General features: G+C 37.7%; 2 protein-coding genes and 1 long non-coding RNA gene across 7 annotated transcripts in view; 2 read left to right on the forward strand and 1 right to left on the reverse strand.

Annotated features, from left to right (window-relative positions):
* The window catches only part of LOC112574331 (choline transporter-like protein 1), a 48920-nt gene extending 39296 nt beyond the window's left edge, over positions 1-9624 (forward strand). For all 5 annotated transcript variants that reach the window (XM_025255347.1, XM_025255344.1, XM_025255346.1 and 2 more), the window contains exon 17: positions 591-9624. In XM_025255347.1, the coding sequence (XP_025111132.1) occupies positions 591-677 (87 nt within the window). In that variant the 3' untranslated portion in view covers positions 678-9624. The remainder of the gene's footprint in view (positions 1-590) is intronic.
* A 702-nt stretch (positions 9625-10326) lies between these two features.
* Positions 10327-11400, reverse strand: LOC112574337. The gene is made up of 2 exons (XR_003101407.1): positions 11260-11400; positions 10327-11094 (listed from the first exon to the last, which is right to left on the reverse strand). It is a non-coding gene; the product is annotated as an uncharacterized LOC112574337 (long non-coding RNA).
* A 548-nt stretch (positions 11401-11948) lies between these two features.
* LOC112574332 (N-acetyltransferase ESCO2-like) lies at positions 11949-24332 on the forward strand. Its single transcript, XM_025255348.1, has 10 exons — positions 11949-12076; positions 13051-13137; positions 14414-15484; positions 17657-17765; positions 18093-18224; positions 19087-19182; positions 20084-20161; positions 20800-20865; positions 20983-21149; positions 23652-24332. Exons 2-10 carry the CDS (start codon positions 13067-13069, stop codon positions 23782-23784), a joined length of 1923 nt encoding a protein of 640 aa, XP_025111133.1. The 5' UTR covers positions 11949-12076; positions 13051-13066; the 3' UTR covers positions 23785-24332.
* Positions 24333-24465: the final 133 nt, after the last annotated feature.

Raw genomic sequence — 24465 nt, forward strand, 5'->3', positions numbered from 1 at the left:
ACACAGCCAATGTTGCTAGTGTGACTGGACTGTCCTTATGAAAATGGGCATAAGAGTAGCTTGTGTGTGTGAGAGAGAGAGAGAGAGAGTGTGTATGTGTGTCCATCTGTCTGTGCACATGAACACATACATTTGTGCATTTAAATATTGCAAACTATGAAATATGACTTTTACTGCGCACATCAGATTGTAAATAATGATGGATGATTCATAACATGATTGAGAACTGATTTCAGTTCTTTTTTTATATTTTCCTGGAGCCATCACCTCTCCCCTTCCTTTCCTTCTCTCTCAAGCAGTGTGGTGACTAGCAGTTAAATGCCTGTCACAAGTACAGAGAGAATTTAGTGTCCTGGGTTCAGATCTCGTCTCAGGCACGTTGTTCTTTCTCTGTGTGTGGCACTTGTTCATAGAACTGGCTGCTTGTGATATAGCTATAGTTGGTGACTTGACATCAAACACCAGTTCCTGCCCCCAACACACACACATACAATCTCACACTCTTGTGGTAGTTTAGGAATGTGCACACACACACACACATACACATGCACATGTACAAGCATATAATTTGTTTCACTGTCTGTTTTCAGGCTTTTGTGAATGAAAGTACTCAGTCTTTGAACAAGCTTTCACGGCGGAAAGAAACCAATGCAGAAACAGAACCAGCCCAGGTGTGATATTTTCCAGAAGAAAAAAGTTTCAGGTTGCCACTCCTCTGTGTCGTGAGCATGTCAGTGGTGACACTTAAATGACACTGGTGACAGTTTTGTGACACTGCTCAGCAAACAAAAGAAATTTTATGGACTTTTGACTTTCTTGACACTGAATTATTGATGTCCACCTCCAAACATTATGCAGGTGCAGGAAGCACTTGTGTGAAGCTCTGCATGTGATGTCTGGTGTCGGTTGTGGAGAACCTTAAGCGGCTTGGCTTAGGATAACAAGATACGATGGCTTTGGGGTTATAATAGCAGCTTGTGCATGTTTAAACAGATCAGATTATTAAAATGGCTGCATAAATTATTATGGAAACTGCATAACAATTGACACCACGATTGTACAATAGTGATCATGGTTCAGCAGCAACAGCATCAGTCATTTTTCTCAAATTTTGTTTATTCCAAAAGATCAGGCATTATTGATAATGTTCAAGTCAAGTTAAAGCACAGCTCCACCGCCAAAGACAGAAACTTTAACAAAACCAATTTTACTAATGATTGTGTTTTATATGTAAAGAGCATATTTACAGCTGTAAATTCATGAAGACATGCTACTGTGCACTCCTTCACTCTCGTGACCCAAAGCACTCGGTGGTGTTGTGTGTTTAAGTACGAAGAATTGTACATTTACAGCAACATGACCAGTGAATGATGCAGTAAGTCTAATACAGGAGCAGACAGGCATGAGATTCAGCAGATCTCAGGAAAGTTGAGAATCCAAGTGGCCATCAAGGTGGCCCAATGTGCAAGAATGTTTAACCCAGCTAGAGATCAGTACTATGTCCAGCATGTGATATGTAATGTGACAAGTCCTGGCTTGAAAGTAATCTGCAGATATTCTATCTACTGGTGGAGGACAGTTTGACCATCCATCTGGTCACCATTGACAAACATGTCCTACCACCTGCCAAGACTCTGAACCATGAGTTTCTATGACAGAGCTGGTCCATTGCGTTTCTTCTTCCATGAGTAACTGTATTGTACTGTAAGCTGCCCTGGGTATCAAGTCTTCAGCAGCTGGTGCAGGTTGTAAAGGGCTTTTGTTTACCCAGTGAACTTGTTGTTGGACTGATCTCACGTTTTGATCCCAAAGACTGAAACAAAAGAAACTGGTAAAATCAAAACCAAATATCTTGCAAGGAAATAAACTTGTCATTTGAGCAGCATAAACAGAAGAGAACTTACGTGGTCAGGACAGCACTAAGTACAACATTGTGCACCACGTACAACAAGCACAATCCTAGAAGGACTTGCGGCTATTGTACACTGCCCAGAAAAACTAAACTTGACCAGAGTGAGTACATTTGATACAGTGGGATAACCAAAGAGAGTACACTTTATACCATGGGACTTTTTGGTGAACACCTGGTCAAGCATATACATCTGGAACTTCTATGTAGGAGTGACTGAGAAACATAAATGTCAAGCTAGGAGCTACTATCAGAGAATGTTCTAGAACAGAATGTGATCCACAAAGAGCCTTGGAGAAGCTTTGCCAACCACATTTATCTGGTACAAAGTAGTGGCAGTCTGTGGCAGGCATGTTAATCTATAACCCAACTTTGTATTCATCTGTGCACATTGTGTGTGTGTGTGTTCGCAGGTGTGCATGGATTTATGAAACTTTGTGAATGCTTGCTGTGAAAGAAATCACAACACCCAGCTTCTCTCAGTGTTTCCTGTTCTGAGACCATTGATCTGATCAACAGTTTTCTCACTCTTTATAATTCTGCCATTTCTGCCTGTCATCTTCTAAGAAATGAAAGAGAAGAGTTTGAATACTGCCTCGTTTTACTCTGGTTAAGAGAAGACAAATCCTGTCCATTTAAATGTTATGTCCCTTAATTCTTTATAGTTTATTCAAACATATAAAGTCACAAAACACATGTCTACATGGGGGATGAGCAAGAATCTCTAAAGTGTAAAGTCATTCGTAACAAGCTCCATATACGTTACAAACTTTCTCAGAATGTGGTATATTCAGGAAACAAACTTCTCCAAAATATCGTTTAGCTCTATTCCCAGACAAGATGTGCATTGGACACATAGCACAAGCCATAAACAATAAGGCTACTGACATTTTTATATCCCTGACTCCATAAAAATTGTGCATTTACAAGTGTTACATATCTATAGAGAGTTTATGATATTTCAATATCTGTGTAATAATGCTCAGATTTGTTCTGCGTGCAACATCATGAAAAAGTTTTGATAATAGTGTCTGATTGCTCCCTCATTTGACATGTATATGTGATGTATATGTGTGTGTATATATATATGATGGACTGTTAGAATGGGAATGCCAGGTAAAGTCTTACACAGAGTACAACTGGGATTCTCTCCCTTGCCCTTTTTCTCTTTCTCTCGTCAGTTGCTGTTTCAGCCAAGTTCTGGGTGGTGGCCAAGGTGTTATGTGCGCACAGGCATATGTGTTCACCCATTCATCAGATATAGCATGCGTGTCATGATAGGGAAAATCTGTTCATACTTATAAAGTTGAAATTGATTGTGATATATGTGATGTATGTCCAGAAGGCCAGGGTTGTATTTTTGTCAAGCAGCATAACCTGCTGTTGGTTTGGGGGGGCAGGACTAGACACGACCTGATACTAATGCCGCGTTAAGCTTTTATAACCGATTTCTGTTAGCTGCCTTTTGGTTTTGTAAAGGTAAAGCAGTTTTATGCAACAAAAGCAGCTGATCGGGTATAACCAGCTGCCAATGAGACTATTTACCAGCATGATTTTGTACGGGTTATGTTTTCTTTCTGTGGCTTCTGCTAAGCTGACTGTAGCCAAGTTAGGCAAAGCATTAGTATACACCGTCTCAGTTGTCTACCCTTGCTGCAGCATGCACATTATTGAAGTCCAGCAGGTTTCATAACTCCTGTTTTCTTCAATACAGCAAACATGGGGTTTTTTTTCCTTTTTTTTTTTTTTTGCTTTAGTATGAGTGAAAGCATGCTTGCATGCAAGACTGTTGATGTATGTGTTAGAAGTTTGTTTTATTATTCACATTGTGAATTTATTATTTTTGTACATTGATATTGTCTTATGCATCAAAAAATAGTAATAATAGGTCAGTGCTCAGCATTCAAAACTAGTGGCCTGCCAAGGTGTTCCAGACAACATGTGATCCTCCCTCAAAGGTCCTGGCTCCAAAAACACATGCAGGCTGTTTCAGTGCATAATCTGTTGTGTACATGCACAGCTGCACACAAGGGTATGCTTGATTACCATCCCGGCACCATCTTATTTGTGACTGCATGGTCAAGAAAGGTCCTGTATTTTGTAGGCCATTTATTACTCCCATCTGTGATGCTTAAAGCTTCCAATGTTCCATTGTTGTAATGACTACAGATTAAAGGCTACTACTTATCCAAGGGATATAGCTCTAAATTGTAAAGTATTCAGTTTAAAAAAAACAAAACTTGTCTATTAGAACTTGAAAGATTTCACCATCTTTCTTTAATTTTTCAACTTCCTGATCTGCATTAAGTACACGTTGCTGTATTGCCTTCATTACTTTGCTTCACAAATATCCTACTTTTGTTGCATCCTATCAGTAGGAGTTTGCTGAAAGTCATGAGCACACAAACTTAAATACAACTCTTGCAGCAAATGTCAAGTGATCAGTTCTCACATTGTGGATGCTTTATTGCTGCTCATGATGGGAATAGTTAAACAAAAAAATAAGGAAATGACTTTTAACAATTACAAACAGATTTAACAAATAATTTTGGAATAAAAGCCAGGTTTATACAATCATGCAGCAGAGTAGGTAGCAATAAAAAAAAAACAAAGTCGCGCTTACTACTATGATATGTTTTTTATTACTTTGAATATATTCTCCTAAAGCTCTTGTGGTAAGACTAAATCAAATATGCATTAAAATCCACCACTGCTACTTTTTTCATAACAGCATAATAGAATATGTTAATAGAATAATTTTATTTATAATTCAGGTTTGAAAAAGCTTAGAGGTATATAGTAATTGACCATAGTCCATGATCTGATAAATATAGGACGGTATGATCTAGAAAATTTGTGCTTTCCATTTATAATGAAAAACTCAGACAAAGATGCGTTTACCAGCTGTTAGGTAGAGTTCTGAGAAGAAGACGATTATGTTGTGGAGACTAACTGCTAGGTAGGGTTCCAAGATGAAGACAGCTATGTTGTGGAGACTTGTTAGGATTCCACAGAGGTGACACTCCTCCCTTTACCTTTAAGTGATTTAAATGTCAAGACAGTGGAGTGGAGAGAGGAAACCTTTCAGTCCCCTAATAGACACAAGAGAAATAGACAGGACTGCTTGAAGCAGAGTTGTGAACAAGATGATAATGATAACTGTGGGACAAAGTAAAGCCAATAGCCCTTACAGGTAGCTCACATTCCCATGGCCAGCTGATAGCTTGTACTGTAAGTATACAGAGGTGTGTGACTGAGTCAATAGACCATGTAGAAAGCCTGCAAACTTCATGGAGAGGTGATAATATCCATGGTTCCCTTAATGGTCACAGTACCTATGGAGATTGGCAAGCCCAATAATAAACTCAAAATTTAATCATGATAAAATCCATTTACATTTACAAGAGATATTCACTAACTGGCCAGAATCATGTGAGTGCTGTGTTTATAGTCTGGTCAGTTTGTGAGGATGTTAGTTCAACCTGGGAATGGAACCTTTGCCACTGAAGGACTGAGGTCTTAATGACAATCTTTGGTTGTCACGTCAGAAAATGGTTATCATGACAACTGGTTCAACTTTGTGTACCAAAAATAATCTGAACAGTATACATGATGGTCTTCAGTGACTACCACCATGAACAGCACATAGTATTTTTAACAAGCTGAATGTCAGTGCAACGTTGCCAGCAATAATTGATAACAATCAGAATGTTTGTGGCATGTTTTACAGCTCAAGAATGAAAATAATGATGGCTAAACATTAACCTTCAATTCTTTCTTTGGTGTGGAGTTTGTGCTGAGAGAGGGAGACCTCTACATTAAAGTTCCAGGTTTCTCACTGAAAGAATCCTGTGACATTGTCTACATAAATCAGATTTTTTTTTGGGTGTCATTCACGCATGCAGAATTCAGATGGATTTGAACACAACAAGGTTTCAGGCACATGACTCGGATGTATGATCTAGATACAAGAGGTATTCATTAATCTGGTCAAAATTCAGTAAGGATTCAGCCACGAGATAACCCAGATAAAACGGTGATGGACAATGGTCGAGGCATGTGAGATTCAGCTGAAGGTCCAGACACAGCATTATTTCAGATGATCCACACACAAAGAACTTGGATAGTTTAGACATCAAGTTGTTTGAAATTTGATAGAAATGACAAAAAGTAAAAACACTTGAAACTGAAAACTGCCCTTGCCCAAGCTCAGATTTGTCCCCATTCGGCAATTATTTTCCCCTCTCCGCCATTAAAATACAAAGTGCTGAAAATAATTACGGGTATTTTCAGTCTGTTTCCTTTTATTTTCCCTCAATATGCAAAATCAAGGCTGGTGCTTAGATGAACAGGAAATGCTTCAGACAAAGACTTTCTGATTAGTCCATTTGTCTGTGTGATGTAGAAATATGTTTGCTGTAGTCATATCTGTTGATGAGTTTCTGTTGTGCTTAGTAAATCAGCAAATCAGAAGGAAATGATTCAGTCAGTTCACTATATTAAGCGTACTCATTTCACTTGCTTTTGAATTTTTTGTTAATGTTATGTTTTATGTTAAACCTTTTAAGCAATGAGATTTTTGTTTGTTGATGCCAGTTTTCTTTTCTTCAAGATTTTGCTTTAAGGTGATTGTTGTCAAAATGTGTTTTGAAACACAGCTTGTGATGTTGACCTTTTGGCAGCAGAAAGGTTGTGAATATTGCACTTTGACATTTCTTTATAAGACACCATTGCCATTGTTAGTTGAGATGTAATTTAGCTATACCAGTCCTGAGGTTCTGTGCTGTTCACATTTTCTGTTTATTTCATGACTGATTTGTGGAGTAAAGTATATTTCTGTCACTAAACTGTTCACACACAAACAAATGTCATATGTGTATACATATACATAGACTGTGTTCTATAATTTAATGTTTGTATGCTAAAACATCTTCACTTGAAGCGCTGGTCAGTTTGCTGTGCAACAATGTAGCAACCAACTAAGAGGTGCCCCCTGTTCTTTTGAAGACGTTAGTAAATTATAAAACTTTGATGACAAAAGTGTCAAAAAAAATCAGTAAACTTTGTAAACATGTAATTAGGAAGCACCTCGATTAGAGCAGCTGGAAGCAAACATTTCTAATCTAATCCATATCTGCAGTAAAGCAAGGATAGCAGGTTAAGATGCTTTGTGTCTTAAGTTCAACAGCAACTGTTAGATGACATTAAGCAAAAGTTCAAATAATACAATTACAGGCTTCATTTTCCTGGTCACACACCCTCCCTTTCTCAGTCTTGATGGTTTGAATCCTTTTTGTCAGTCACGAGTTTAACAGATTACGAGGGTTTTTTTAAAGCACTATTATTATCAAGATGTAGCTGTTTTCCTTGCATATTATTGGGATTTGGTAATTTAACATCTCAAAGTAAAGAGAAGGATAAGTCATTATTCATGAGACAAAAACTACAAAATTTTTGACAAGGGAAACAGACACTTGTATCCCATTTTGTTAAAAGAAAAAAATACATGCCTATCATCAATGTGATCCTCAAATATATTTACAGGTTGGTGAACTAATGAGTATCAGATGTGATGAAAGATATTGGTCCGACACTGTGACACTGACATGCTGTCAACAGGGGCTGCTATCTTCACACTGTGCTGCAGTCCAGTTCTCATATGGACCCAAAATAGACCTAGCACAGATACATAGAGTGAAACATATCAATAGACATAGAAAGACATGTTAATACAGCATCAAAATCTCGCACTCAAGAAGAGGTGAAGAAAAGTTATTGTGAACACTTAGTTTAAAGTTTTGTCTTAATGTCTAGGGACATGTTTAGTGATGGTAATACCCGCTTAGTGAGGGTGATAGCAACATAATGAGGGTAATAGCAGGATAGTGACAGTAATAGCAGCACTTTGCATGTAGACTATGGTGAAAAGCTCATTTCAGTTTTGTGTTTTAACCACATGTATGCTGACCAAACTGCTTTCATAATTGCACTTTGACTCTCCACTTGCTACTGTGCAGCATACCACATCGTCTTTAAAAATCTATGAACCCTATATAGGGTTTGAGGCATTTTCTGGCAATACAAGTTTATCGATTCAGCAATACAGAGGATTCCGCTCTTTTATATTAGCTGGGAGATCTCATCTTCTCTAGCATTGCTGTTGGCAGGCAGCCAGCCAGCAAATCATTTTGTAAGCAGGGGTGGGGGATGATAGGGGTAAAGCATTGACCCCCTCGTAATTGTCAGTTGGCAAGTTTGCATGGCTATATTTTTTGCAGTCCTCTTACTATATTCGTTAAAGACAGGTTATCTACTATCAATCACTTTATTATAATTGTTTCTTTACATTTTGGCAAGAGTATTATGTTTCATGTTCATAGAAGTATTCAATGTTTACTGGCTGTAAAACAGTATATTTTTTTAATCTGTCTCAGTCTGGGTTTTTTCTTTTTTATGAGTTACACATAATGCTTGGCATTTTAATGGACAGTTTTGCTTTGCTTTTGTTTGAAAATTGATTTATTTCCAATGGCTTTTAAATCGCCCTTTTTTTACTTGCATTACAAAGTTGTGTTTGGTTTATCAGTATCCTTCATGGATGATTGCTGTATGTTGGCAGCATTTTCGCAAGTCATTGTCTTCAGATTTGCAGTTTATGTGTACACGGTCATTATCAAATTTAATTAACACTTTAAATTTGAAGGCTGCAACTTCAAATCATGATTAAAAAAAAGTACTCTAACAAGCTGGGTAGGCAACATCTACATTCTTAAGTTATCTATAACCCTAATCCTCTAATTATCAGATGATGCAATTTTTTCTAATATAAAATAATGATTTATAGAAATCACTCATGCTTCATGTCACTAATAATGTTTTTGACAGTTTTTTTTTTAAGTTTGCAAATGAAGAAAATCAGTTATATGTTTGAGACTGTACATTTTTTAAATCCTTTACCATCAATTAAATGGCAAGAATAAATCACATTTTAAACTGTAGGTGACATCAAGTGTTTCCAGTGCATGTGCAGCAGGAACATGACATCACATAACATAACATGATGAGTTACAAAGTAACGCTTTGGTCACTGGGGAAGCATGGCCTGGTTTCTTTGAGACAGTTAAAAAATGGTTTTGATTTAAAAAAAAGACAATTTCTACTTTAAACTGTGTCCAGTTGCATAAGATTTTACATCACTACCATCATTTACAGCCTACAAGAGAGTAGGTATAATTTTAAGACAAAGTGATTATTTGTTACAAAGTCTGCTGAGCATAAAAAACAGCAAGAAATTTTTTAAGCATAGAAACAATATTTTTTCCTCCTTTATTTTCCTCCTTTATAATTTAATAGCAAAAATAAATAAAGACAAAAGCACGTAGATTACTCAGATTGTACTAGTGAAGGGTTGTTAAACTTTTTCTTTAAAAAAAATATCAACTGATGTTGCTGGTTCAACATTCCCTTTGGTTCAGTGAGGAATGAATAAAGTCTTGTATGAATCATACATTGTTCCCCCTTTGGTGAAGTTATGCCCATGTTAAGGCCCTCACTAAAGGAAAATACACCATTGCCTAAGTTTTGTACTGGTCTGCAGTATTTTCCTGCAAAGTGTCCTGTTACAGTATGTGTGTATGTAAGTCGATCACATTACATTATTTGAATGCTGCCGAACAAAGGCTACCAATGAATAAAGGATACTTAAGTGATACAAATGCTCTCTGCTTGCTTGATGTCATTAAAAGTGTGTCTGTGTGAGAGAGAGAATAACTGCACAGTCCATGTCGATCAGACTCAGACTTGTATGTATTTTCAACATAAATGGAAGTTACTGTTAGAAGGGCGTTTCTTGTTTTCCTGTCCAAAGTTCTTCATTAAGGAAATAATCCCAGTCTTGACAGTCTTGCTGTTGTTGAAAGAATGCGCACATGGCTGGGTAAGTGTGGTTTAGTGACCCTTGTTAGAAACAACAATCAACCAAAAATGTCTGCACTGCCTGTGATTATCTGCCCATCACATTGTTCATACCATGGACGTGTATAATACAAGTTCGTGTTCATGCTGTATAGTATACAGTGTATACTAACAGTTGTAGATGCATCATGGATAGGAGCTTATCAAATTTGCTAATGACACTGTCTTGCTGTCACTTTTGTTTAATAGTGAACATGTTCACAGTGGCACTCCTCTTGACTTTGTTCGCTGGTGTAATGATCACTTCCTTGTCTTGAATGCCTCAAAGACTAAGGAAATGATTTTCAACTTTTGAAAGAACAGGCCAGGGGTAGATATATCTACCCTAACTGGTAAAAGTCACTATAGCCTCGGGCGTGCCACACCTTTGCTCTGACGATCGTGTATTGGCAACACACACACACACTTACACTTGCTTACATAACTAGAGCTTGAAAACATACTTCAATGGGGCAACTTCTATAATTTAGAAAAAAACACGTTTCGAGTACACATTAGCAGTTTAACTCTAATGAAAATTTTTTCAAAGAGATTATGATTGTTACATATCTAAGACCTCTTTATACCCAGTTCTTTTGCAAAAAATATAAATTATGTACATCTATATATACAGATGTTACAATTTTAACATTTTGGATTTTCCATGCCGACGCTTCAGACAAATGTCCATTGTTTTCTTTCAATAAAAATGCAGCCATATATTTAAAAACAAAGCTACAAGACTGCCTGGTTTTCACAACTTTCAATTTGCTTGCATCTTGCATCAAAAATACCTGGAGTGTGCTGAGTGCTGCATGATGTTATTGAGCATCAGGAGAAAGTGATCTCCATCTTTGAGTTAGTTGCTCCTTGCACTCAGCATGATGAGACCATCCACCATCATCTAGCGCAGAAATAACTGAAACTGCCAGGGACTTGGATTATCTCCATATATACCCTCCTTTTCCTCATATTACAGAACGGTTCGGCAATGGTAATCATTTCATAGTGGTAGTTTTCATTTTACAGTTAGCAGGAACTGGTGGATTCCGTACATCAAAGATGGTTGGAACTGCACACCATGCAGATCATCTGGCAGTGCTTGTTCAAGGGAGTCATGAACTGGTATTTATTCAAAATGGTCAAAGCAGAGAGCACAGTTTGCATGCAAATACGATGCCGGCTGGCCCAGCAGATCTCTTCGCCGGCAGTTCTGCACACACTTCTTACATCTATGGAAAGGACAACACAAGATTAGAGTATATATAAGTACTATAATTAATTAAACAATAGCACCTATATATAAACGTGGCGATCGACTTGTTAAATCTACTAAAGAACGTAAATGCTGCTAGCTTATCTCTCTTCGTCTTTCGGAAAAGAGAACAATCGAAAACCTTTAGTTCGAGAGTTGTGACAACTGGGCGCAGCGCACCAAGTACCACCAGGCATCCTCTTGAACGATGATCGTCGGTAGAGGAGGGCGTGGCCGCGGTCACTTTTATATATACGGTCACTTTCCCGCCTATATAGTGCATGGGCTCTTATGATCCTCTTTGTTACAACCCCCTGTGAACAATTATCACATACCAGACTGTCCCAAGAATGGATTAGAACCAAGTCACTGACAGACCACCATGCAGGGGTGTAGTCGACTAATTTCACCATCTAAGCTACAATTAATTAAATAGTTTCCATGTTTTTCACTATAGTTCGTGACTGCATCAGTAGACGTACTTTTTCCCTACGTTGCCGCCTTCTCCAAAATTTTAAGTCTGGAAACTGGTTTATCTAGCTGTCGACTTGATATGTGCACCAGAAGTACGAACAGTGTTTATTCTTATCATTCTGTGTGGCTATTAGCACCTAAGCGTCCATGCTACTATTTTTCCGTAGTCTGCTTTTCGTTTCGTCAGACGTGTAGTTCTCATTTTGTGTTAAGAACTATGTAGAGCTGTCGTCGTACTGTGTTTATTTTGATGACACTGAAGTCATAGTTCGAATGTGTTTAATGAGAGTATACACTATCAAACTGGCATGACAGCCTTTTGTACTAATGTTCACATAGCAGACGGTAGCAAAATGGCGGGCGTGTCCCACAAGGCAGCGCGCCGTGACGTCATGTTTCCGGTGTGGCGCCAAATATCAACACTTTGTGGCGCCGACATTTTGAGCTGTCTTCCTTTTTAAGCACTGCAGACCTAAAGTCATCAGGTAACTCAAGTCACTATGCAGATTATATGTTATTATATGTTTGTCGTGTGCTCTCATCGTGTAAGTGAGAATGGACACAAATCTGCTGGAAAGCGATTCATGACTAGTCATCAGCAGTAAACGTAGCAAAGTTGGTTTTAATTACAAGTTAATCCTCAAGCAGTGAGCGCATTGTCTTTGTTGCCACTACTGGGACTATATGAATGAGAAAAAAAACACCAACAAACAAAAGCCTAATTTTTTTTTAATCTTTAGATTTCAACATTAGTTCACGGCTTTCTCCAAGATGCAGATAAACTTCATAACATAAAAGCAAAACTTCTGATGTTTTGGTTTTCACGAGTCTCTCTTTGCCTTTGAAAGATACTCTGTTTTTTAATTTTTTCTGTTGTTGGGGCCCTATTTTTAAATCCTGTAATGATCGTTTTATTGAGTTCGGATAAACTGCAGGAGTTACACAAACAGGCACTTGAAATCATTTGTACCATATGTTTAACAACAGATGAATTGTCAGTTGTATGTTAATTTGTATAGGTGTGTGATAACAAAGGTATGTCTTAAAAATGGTCGATATGTAATATTGCATTTTTTAAATTTTCTATGATGCATAACTTTATCTTAATCTTGTAACAAGCACTTGTTCTGTTTTTCTAACTGAACACACTTCTCAAGTCCACTGGGATTAATAAAGTTGGTCATTGTCTTTGTAATCTCTAAAACATTAATGTTGTGGCAGTCACAAAGCTTTTATTTAAAGTTCGCAGAAGTTTGAATAGGATATTGACACATTATTTACTCTTATGAAGTTTTGGTACTTACCAAGAAGTATGTAGAAACTATCAGTAAATTATCTGATCTATGTACACATGGGTAAATAAGTGAAAGGGTAAATTCAAGCATTGCTTTTCTGATACTATTGTTCTGTTTGACTAAACCATTTTTGTAGTAGTTGGGGTTTTGTTTTTTCTTCCCAGTTTTCACATCAAAAGAATGGCAATGACCATGGACATGATCCAGGAACAGCTGCATGAGAGAAGACCACAACGTGCTTTGCGGCGAAGGTAACCAAAGATGTTATAGATATAGACTTCATCATGATCATTATCGTTATCCTCACTATCAGTCCATTAGTTCTTGTTCGAAACCAGGTTTTACAAACTGTCTCTGTTCTATGTCATTACCTGAGCTGCGCTATTTGAGAGGCCGGTCCACTCTCACAATATGGTCTCTGTTCTCCCTCATGACCTGAGCTGCATTATTTGAGAGGCTGGTCCACTCATGGAGGTTGTCTGTCCATTCTTTTGTTTGCACCTTCTGCTCCCTGCAGTCATTTGTAAATTTTGGTTCCCATATCATTTCAGCATGTCTTTCCACTGTGTGTAAGGTCCAAGTTTTATTCCCATATAGGAAAGTGGAAATGGCCAGGGAAGACATTAACTTGATTAAGGTGTGGAGAGAGATTATTCTGTAATTTGGGATTACTTTATGGATTTGTAGTTGTGAGTACTGTTGCAGTGAATGCTATAGTGTAGAGTACCTCTAGTTCTGGGCCTTCATCTGAGACAGTTGATGCCCAGTATAGTGCACTGGACAGTAAAGTTGAAGGTCACTAGTTCAGGACTCACTTGACAGCAAACATCAGGTGCATGTGGACCAAAGGGGTTGGGCACAATCCACAAACTATGTGGGACAGTGAACCACTTGCATCTTAATGCCCCTACCTCCACTAACAGACTGGGATGTACATTTGTTTTCCTTATCTCTCATATCAGTAGGTATAATAAAAGTCATATCCCATGATGTAGATGGGAAGACATATGCACACAACATGCTATAGGCAAAGACAATGTTCATGCAGATTTTAAGTTTTTGTGAAAAATGAAAGATTGTCATGTATGTGAACTATTATATATTGAAAATTCAAATCAAAATTAAAAAGATGTATTATATGGACTAAGAAGGAAAGGTACAAAAATGTATGTGGAACATCCATTTTCCATGTAGTATATGGTTATGTACAGGGCAATGCTCATTAATATCAAATATATAATCAGGGCTTCTGCTAAGGCTAAATTCTTTGGGGTCCCAGGGACCCCTTCAGATTTTTAAGGGGTCCCTGTTCTTCACCCAAATTTGAAGGGGGTCCCATTGACGAAAATTGAAGGGGTCCTCCGAACTTTTAATGCGTACTGTACGCAATGTTTTGCGTAAGCAGAAGCCCTGTATAATACAGTAAGCTGAAAAGGTGGGGTATACAATCTTTTGGCTCATATAAAGTAAATGCTAATGCTGCAGACTCAGCTGGAAACATTTGATGATATCTGTCTTTTTCCTCAGGCAACAGAATGAACAGATGCCATCACCAAAGCGGCTCAGATGCTCTGTCAAAACACCTAGTCCACATGTTACACCTTCAAAAAGAAAGGGTGTCTTTGTGGACAGTGATGTGGAATCTCCAGTTTTTGTTGCTAGGTCTTTCTATGGCCAGAGCAAGAAATCTGCTGCTGACAGCGCAGACCTTCTGGGCACACCACCACATCTGGTCGACTCTCCAAAACACATTTCTTCTTCTCCACAAGCTCTGGCTCTTGATAACTTATTCAAGAAAAAGATGCAGTTGGCTACTAGGCAGGGCAAGAAATCTCCACGTATTGTTCTGACTCCTTTGCGAAGTTCAACAAATATTGGTTCAGTCATTTCTGATAAAACCCAATCTCCTATCAGTAGACGACTCAACTCACTTCCTGAAAAGACACTTATACTGAGGCCGGAATTTCCAGCTATGGTGCCATCAAAAAAGACCCAAGAGACAGGCCAGAAGAGTGATGCTTCACTGACCAGCAGCCGAAAGTTTTTCAAGCACAAGTCCCCACAGTCAGCTTCAAAGTTACTTGGCAATGTTGTCATAGGCAGGGGTTTCAAACTCAGGTTTGTTCACCGATCCCTTAGCAAAGATTATCCTCAGCAGTATCTATACAAGAAAAAATCATCCAGAAATACTCTCTTGGGGAATAAGTCAGGAACAGCCATAACTACAACACAGAAAGCAGGCAGAAAGTCTGCTTCAGTTAGCAAGTTGAACTCTGTTATGGAGGAAGCAACTTCATCTTTGATCACAAGCAAGCATGATGACTGTTTTCTGAACTGTGAATCGTCAGTCCTCCCATGCTCCTTACCCGCAGATGCAGTCAGAACATCAGATCAAAACTCCACCACTTCAGCAGATGAAAATGTGTGCTCCTTGGATGATTCATCAGAGACACCTGGCATGACCTGGGCTGTTTCTGCAGGTGCCCCACATGAGGTGCAAGAGTCATCTAAAATGCCTGATGAGGGACACCCAGACCAGTTCTACCCCATTTTCACTTCCCATCGTCGCAGTCAACGAATAGCAGCAGCAAAACCCAGGTATATTTCTTGTTTTACTCAATGTTGGATTTTGCCATGTCTCTTAAGTACCTTGAATATCTACAAATTTCTGAAGAAAGTGGCGGAATTACAGGGAGCGGTGGTGTTAGCTTTACAGGCTGATGATCCAGAGTAGGGCATTGTTTTGATTTGGCTTACTACACAGGGAACAATGTGCTGCCTCAGAAAATTATATTTTCACTTGACTTCATATAATGAAAGCAGTGTACTGTTAGTAAAATATTTTCAGAGAAGCTATTTTACTTTAGGAAAACTACTTTGAGCAAAATTTAGCATCAGATTATTTGAGGATGCAGAATTATCACAACCGAAGATCACATAATGTGGCCTTTATAAATATAATAGCTGATGTACATATGAGCTTGTAGTATGGCACCAGAAATAACTGGCAGGGTTCGCAGGGTCTTTACAAGTCCTTACGTAGAGAATTTTCATTGTAAGACCTTATTAGTCCTTATATTTGCCATGCGGTCCTTACAATTTCTCACACAGGTCCTTACATTTTCGCTGTGACTCTTACAAGTCCTTATATCGATAAAATATTACAGCAGATTTTATTTCCATGCCTCTTATAAATCCACAGATTTATTTTCGGAGTTGACTTTGGCGCAAAATACAGACTATTCTTCGCCTCACCGCTATTTTAATCACACGATTGCCAAGTCTTGTTCTCGACGAGAACCTGCGTTTCGCAAGATTTTAGTCTTGACGGATGACAGCGTTTCTTTGTCTTCTTGACAATAGAAAAAATGCCGGGGAAGTGTTCTTTTCAGGAGAACTAGCTAAAGGAAAATAAAATACAAAGACTTGTTGATAACAGGCTCTAAACATAAACATTGTGCACGATATGCTGCCTGCGAAATATCCTTGTATCTTTCATCAATGGGCGAAAGTGTTTTGAAGAAACACATGCTTACTGATAGACACAAGAAGCGCATGAAATTATTTCTGTAATATACACGCGTTTGTGTTACGGATTAACACATCTGTATTACAGTAGTTGCCTCTCCATATTCATAAAAAACACTCTTCTTTCAATGACTGTTGACAATGACAATTCTTTATTAACGAGAGGTAAAATAAGCAAGAAAATGCTTTTTTCCATTTAGCCCCTGCCCTTTACAGGGAAGAAAATTAAAAATGTAAAAGAAGTAATTAAGTGCTATAGAATAATTTGTAGTAAACATGAAGGAAGATGGATATGTACAAAAGTGGTGGTTAAGAAAATATATATACATTTAGAAGGTTTCCTGGAGTTAGGAGGTTTCTCTGGAGGCCTCATCCATTTGTCTTGAAAGTATTTAGATAGATGGCATCGAAAGCAGTTCAGGGAGTTCATAAAGAAGACGAAAGATTCATAAATAATAGTTATTTCCGACCGTACATGAGAAAAACTTAAGCATTGATGACTGTCACTTAGGTCTTTACAAATGCATGAAAGGTCCTTATAAGGTCCTTACTTGGCACCATCCCTGATCCCTGGGAACCCTGTTTGGGTGTTGTCCACACTGGGTTGATCCCTGACCTGCTAATGCTCAATACTTGGCACTGTTACCTGTTGCCATCCCCAAGGGTCAAACGTGAAGTCAGATTCTTGCAGCGATAAACAGAAGGCCTAGAGATGTGTGGAGAATGGGAAACACCGCAAAATATTTTATTTAATAAGGCAGGGTTGCATCAGCAATGATATATCATGGTGAAGCAAGTCAAATCAATTTTTAAAAAGTACAGGTTAAAAAAAATAAAAAGACCAGGATAACCTGAGAAACCAGTTGTGGGAATATGTAAATAACTGTATGTAATTGTTCATTCATTCAGAGGATTCAAATAGGGAAAAAAGGTTTGGAAACTGCAATAAAACTTGGAGACCAATAATAAAGAAGATGTGTCTGTAAACGAGGGAAAAATTGTATCTTATCAATATATTCAGTTTATTTGAGGGTATATTTATTTGTGGTGCTGTAGAAATGTTTAAAAAAGAAAGTCAAGTGTTAGAAAGGCTTTTCATTTGGTGAACCCTCTTTTACTCATGCCCATCCCCCCTTTTTTTTTTGGAATCGTAGAGTGGTGTGTCTTTACAGGAAGTAAAACTAAAAGTGAAAATTTTGCCAAATTTAAGATTTTTTTTTTTTTTCATGTTTGAAATGTTAGCCAGAGGAGTGATCCTAACAGCCCTGTCCAGAAAAATGGAGGAAAACAGATCACTCCAGCTAGGAAACGGCTTGTTGGACGCAAGGGAGACACTTCACAAGGGGTGCTTGTAAGTGCTAGGATCCTGCGTATTCTTTTCTCTTATTCCACTTCACCATACAGTCTTGGATTTACATTTGAAATTAGGTGCCAAGTTTTGATGTACAGGTAGTCCTCGGGTTACGACGGTCTCGAGTTGCTAAGTGTTTGCAGTACTGTACTGTTATTATGGTACAGTACTGTATGAATGTAGGATCCGACTTACCTCAAAATTCGGTTTACGACGCCGCGTAAGAACGGATCACCGTCGTAAGTCGAGGACTACCTGTAGTTTTCAAAACTGTTAAAAATTGTCAAAGTATTGGCTTTTCTGACCTGTTGAAATATGAACCTACAGGATGCTGGTCAAAAACAGTTTGGAGCTATCCAGTGCAAGGACTGCTGTATGGTTTATAGTGCTGGGGATCCAACAGATGAAACTATGCATGCCAGGTTCCACGAAAGTACACTACATGCTCTTAAATTTCCTGTAAGTTTCAGCTTTTTGTATACATTTGGTTACCTTTACAAGATATTTCTTCAGATCAAATCAAACTTTATTGCCTGTGTGAGGAAGTCCAAGCCCAACCACTTACACAAATATAATATGAGTATAGATATATATATACAATATAATGGGCAGACATACATACCCATACAAGACATTCAACACACACATACATGTGAACCTCCTAAGGAGGATTTTAGGTAATATGGCAGCCTTATGAGTCCTTGTGAATTGTATTTAGGACGGTGATGGCTGCTGGCATGAAGGACCTCTGGTAGGAAGCTTTCCGCGCACGTGGCACTTTTTAGCCATGTCATCTGCATGCGTTACAAGTTTGAGAATAGAATTGTTAATGGTTATCTCATTTGCTTCCTGGGTTAAATTTCCCTTTATATTTCATGGCACATCTCTTTATATTGGTGGTCCCTCTTTCCTCTTAAGGGATGTTAAATATTTTGATGCAACTACCACTTGAAAGGTAGGCAGTTTTAGCAGCTGTTTATTTATCACACCTAGAGTGAAGGTGAAAATAAATTACTTCAGAGCATTTATTGTATGGAGACCTACAGTCAGGGTTAGCGAGTCCTAACAAGAGAGCATCTTGATTTTCTTATACCTTGATGCTATCAGCAGTAAAGGATATTCTTCTGAAGAGGTCTGGACTAGGATTAACTCTTGGGTTGTGGCTCTACAATATAAGGTAACAGCTGTGTGTTTGGAGCCTAGTCTATCAATTTAGTCTTTTATATGCCCGTCATTTGCCTTTCCCATGCTGGTCAGAAAGTTTATAAGGTCCTTAGGCTTAACCACAGAATCACACTTGGTATTTGTTTTTGTATTGCAGCGCTGGAAGAAAGAGCGAAATGTGCAAGAATTTCTGGATGATGGTAGTCGAGTAATTATGGTTTTGCCAGAGGACCCACGTAACATTGTGAAGAAGGTAATGTTTATTTCATAAAAATCTGGAAATACAAAAAAAAGTTATTTGCCAAGTAACATCACACTAGCAATTTGAATTAATGATGGCTGCCACTTACTCAACAAATACCAATCACACCTACACTAGCAGATACCACTACTCTCACTATTACTTACACACCTCAAAATAATATTTCCACACACACTTGCAGATGCCACCACTTGCACTATTATTTATACACACAAAAACAGTAGTAATATGTCTACATACACATGCAAATATACTTTTTCTCAACCTCACTCCCATTCTCTCGCATTCACTATAAACTATCAACACAGTTCATGGTCACATATAGATACCAAAACACATGTAAGCAAGCACATATAGATGCTTGCTTACACTTGTACCGTACATGACCCCACAGACTACAACAGGGCACATTATTTAATTATTATTATTAGTAAGTCCTGACACGAGGTACAGCAGAGTTCAGGTAGGCGACTGCTTCTGCAAAGAAACTCTGCTGTGAAGTTGTGTCCTGGACATGTCTATACCTAACCCCAAAGAGCATGCAGAGCAGTTCATTGGATAGGTGGGATGCATCAGCCACAATGCTGTGCACCCTACACAGACAGAAATACAAGTTGCTTATTTTTGGAGATATTTTTATAAAAAGAAATTTTGATTTCTGGTGGTTCTTGTATCCTCATTTGAATATTAGAATTCAGATCCAGTTTGTCTAATGTATCTTTTATTTGGGAATAATGATAAAATGGATAATTGCTATTACTGACTTATTGCCTGCTTTTGTAATTTTTGATTATGTGTATTGTGACAGACAGCAGCAGTCAAACACGCAAGTGCCTAAGAATGTGATTGCATGGTTAATCTCAACACTTCAAAGAAATCTTTGTTTCAACAGGTGGAGGAAGTGAACAATGTCATGGCACAAGAATTAGGCTTCTCCGATAAAACTCCTGCCCTCCGTGCCCACCATAAGGTATGGTTTCTAGGGCTATGTATTTCAATGTTCAGATGTGAGATACAATGTCCGTTAGTTTCTTGAACTACTGGGCCCTACATTTTACTGTTCATTTTGAGTATTGTGGTGTTAGTGTGAGTGTGTAGAATAGTGCGTGTGGTGAGCTAGTGTAAGTAAACAAAGAATTGGTAGTAGAACTGATCATTTCCACCCTATAGGTTACTGGTAAAGATCGACTGCAAACAGGTTTTTACCTTTTTCAAAAATGAATATGCTGAACAGGATGTTATTCCCTCAATTTCCATTTTTGAGATACAAGCCAGCAAACACTATAAAGCATGGGAAAACCCCATGTTATGCTGAGCATCTGTTGAATTGGGATTGTGTACATCAAATGCCCCTAAAGGATGCATCTTTAATCTTGACATCAAAACTACATGAATATGTCATCAGCAAGGGGAAAACAATATTTTTTTATCTGTGTTTATATCTTTCGTTTTGGTATTAGGCATTGGCAAAGTACCTAAGCAGTTTGAATGTTTTGTAATAATCTTTGTTTAGTTGGGGTTTTTTTTTTGTTTTTTTTTATATATATACATAATGGTTTGTAAGAAAAAGTTACTAAAATTCACATGCATCCTGCATATACTTTGCAGGCATTTCTCTACGTGTTGCCCAGCAACCAGATTGTAGGTTCTGTCATTGCTGAGCCAATCAGTGAGGTTAGTAATTGTCTCATCATGTGACTTTTTCTTTTTGTTGAAGTCTGCCTCCACAGTTTTTTTAATTAAAAGAGCATAGTAATCTGAAATTTAAGAAAGTTGTGGCATCTTCTGCAGGGCTATCGCATTAAGCCACCTGCCAGCTTTTGTAGAACTCCAGAGAACCAGAGACCTTGCTTTTGCTCAACTGACCCAGAAGCTGCTGTTGTGGGTATTGGTCGTCTTTGGGTGTACCAGCCGTACCGCAAGCAAGGCATTGCATCACGACTGATCGACTGTGTCAGGTAATACTAGTAGAAGGATTTTCAAGAGATTTTCGAAAGTCATTACCATCAGATAAACCTCAAGAGTTCATGAGGGTTTTCAGCAGCAAGAAACACCGATCTGAGTCTCATAATTTCTTATGAGTGACCTAGACAATGCTGCTAGAAAAGTGGCGTAAACTCGCTTCTTGGTCACATTAACTAATTAAAATAGGGTCAGGGGTGACTCCAGAAAAAGTTTTAGGGTGCTGCGAGTTTGAGATAACAGTCGGCATTCTTTACCCTAGTTTCCTCTATCGATATAGATTTTTAACTTTTTTGAATCATTTTTGTTCAAACTGTTAATGATAATTCACTTATTAGAAAATTTCTGGTGAAAATTTATAAAGTTGAGCAATAAACACACTTCTCTTCTTGGCAACTGGCTGGTAATTTGTTGATTTCCTGTTCTTCTCAATTACTGTGTAATTTGCTTGAATTTTTGCTTAAAAAATAATAAACTTTAAAAATAACTTTCTGAAAATATTCAAGTCTGAAATATGAATTCACAGTAAAATAAAGCAAGTGAAGGGGAAAATGATAAGCATATATCAAAGGTGTCCAAATGCAGCTTTCTCCTGCACTGTAAGTAAATAAAGTATGGCAGTTTGTGACGATTAAATAGATTCAAATAGCTAAAATTCTTTAATCCTGTTACAAAAATTAAAACAGCACATTAAAAAGAAATAGTTAACACAAATGCAAAAGAATGTAGATTTCGGCTGCATGATGCTATTCAACAAAGAATTTATTTTGATGATTAAGTTAACATATAAAAGCTTTTTATCTTTTTCTCTCTCTCTCTGCTTTTCAACAGTGGTTGTTTTAAGTTACTAATGTTATCAGGAACGCCCAGATGGGTTTCCATGATTACTCAAAAATAAACAAAAGGATGATCCAATGTCAGTGATAATGTATAGTAATATGCTATAAATATATATATAAGGTGACCAGACTTTAGGTGGGACTGTCCCGCTTTTGACCTCTTGTCCCGCCTGCTCATCGGGCGGGACACCCAATGTCCCGCTTTCTGGCAAGTCCATCAAATGTCCCGGTTGTCTTTAAAAATCACTTTTTTCGGCGTTCTTTGACGGTGACGACACCATCATCGGCACGTGTCCCGCTTTCGCCCCAGAAACGTCTGCTCACCTTATATATAAGTATTACTTGCATTCTGAAAATGTCAGATATAAATTTCTAGTTATTCAAGATAACTGTAAAGGGCAGCATGATTGCAACATTTCTTTCTTCGTGGTTGGGTTCTAAAATAATTCCTAAAATATGAGTAGAGAATTGTGCTTAATTTTCAAGGTATTAGCCATCAAATATGGGCCTTCTCACCTACCATGGAAAGCAGAAGAAAATCACTCTTCTACGCTGGAGAGTTCTGTTTTGCGCAAGTAGTATTTGTAACAGTCTGGTTTAGTTCAGCAAATCTATGCATGTCTTCGAGTCAAATGAAGGAACATTTCTCAGGTTGTCATATTCAAGAAGCTTTCTCCTACCCCCCTGCTCTAGGATTTCGGAATATGGCCCTACAGATTAAAACTTTATTTAGTAGTTTCAACTGAGGTGGTTTTTTTTTTTTTTTTTGTTTGGGGGGTGGGGGTACTTAAAAATGTCCGACCTAATTTACTCAACAGACACATAAATCTTTTCTAGATCAAAATTTAATTAGCAATGATCGCAGACATTGCATTCTATGTTGTATTATTATTATTATTGATTCTTTGTAATTTGATAGATGGTTAATTTCCAGCATTGCATTTTCATGTTTATAGGTACAACTGTCTATAATGATTTTTTTTTTTTACCATTAAATGTAACAAAATATTTGATTTATCAATGTGAAACATATTTCTTCATTTAGCTGCATGTAAAATTTACTGTTGACTTGCAACTGTTTGCATTAAACATTTAAGCTTTTAGCCAGCAATCCTACTTGGTTTTAATAGCTTGTTCATTTGTATAGTTGGCATTGCTTTCTTAGTTTTATAGAAAGTCCAAGAATTGCTTGTACTATACAAGTGACTGGATAAAAATCATTTTAGAAATATTTTGAGAGCATGATATGGGAACAAAGTTCGCACAGATCTGTATATACAGATGTTAATCCACTGGCGTTTGTAACCAGTGTCGCCAGGAAATGACAGTACAAACTCCATCTGAGTGTCAAATAGAATATTCAGCAACATCATGTCCTGGTCGGTTTCCTTAAATCAAGGATAGCATCTTTCCTCTTTGAATTCAGGTCATGCAGACGACGCTATTTTTAGGAATACTACCCTTTTGTCACTTACTGTTTTCTCAACAAATCCAGGTTTAATTACGAACAAGACATTAATATTTCTTATGATTCTTTATCATTAAATACCACCAAAATATGCTTTTTGTGATAATTTGTTTTTTATTCCAAATATTTTGGAAGAGCGCTCATGTTTCCCTTTAACAGGGTGACCTAACTATTCATTTTTCTTCCTTCAGGCAGTGGTTTGAATACGGTATTGTGATCAACAAATCTGAGGTGGCGTTCTCCGACCCAACTTCTGATGGTCAACATTTTGCTGAAAAGTATACTGGCACTGCAGATTTTCTGGTCTATAAATATGCTGTTTAAGGAGTGGCATGATGAATAAAGTGCAACATTTTTTTGTTACTTCTTGTCTACAAGGCCCATGGTTTTTTACAGGCAGTCCAGGAGATTGCCAGGATTGTTTTCAGTTGACTCACGTTTTATGACAGACTTTGAAGTTTGATCCTTGTGTTGTGATGGTCAAGAACTGTGAAGCATGTACATCTGTTGATTTCGGGAAGATTTCTGACATTTGAATGTTATTACATTTTACATAATGTATTTGTTTTATGGTGAGTGCTACAAGGCACAAGACTGAGGACTCATGTTTGAAGTGGGACATATGGTCAAATGACTGCTAAAGACATCTCAAACAGAAAACAGTGCAATATTCTAAAGCAAATATATTTTTGGGAATTTTAAGAGGAAAAAGAGCCAGCCACTTCACAGAAAAACAGCACTTTTAAACACTTCTAGACTTTGGCCATAGTCTCACTTTAGTCCTAGTATTTACAGGCCATAAAATGGTGTGATTCATTTTAATGTTTATTTTGTAATTGTCTCATAGAAATAAAAATTATCTTGCAACTGCATTTATTGTTACACAGAAAGGATTTGTTGTGTCCAAAATATTTGGACTTAACTGATGCAGCACTTTGTCCTGCCCCAATTGAGCCTGTTTACCCTTAGGGTGACCCACATGTAATATCCCATACAAGCATATTC

This window comes from Pomacea canaliculata, linkage group LG10, assembly GCF_003073045.1.
Source record: "Pomacea canaliculata isolate SZHN2017 linkage group LG10, ASM307304v1, whole genome shotgun sequence".
NCBI lineage: Eukaryota > Metazoa > Mollusca > Gastropoda > Architaenioglossa > Ampullariidae > Pomacea > Pomacea canaliculata.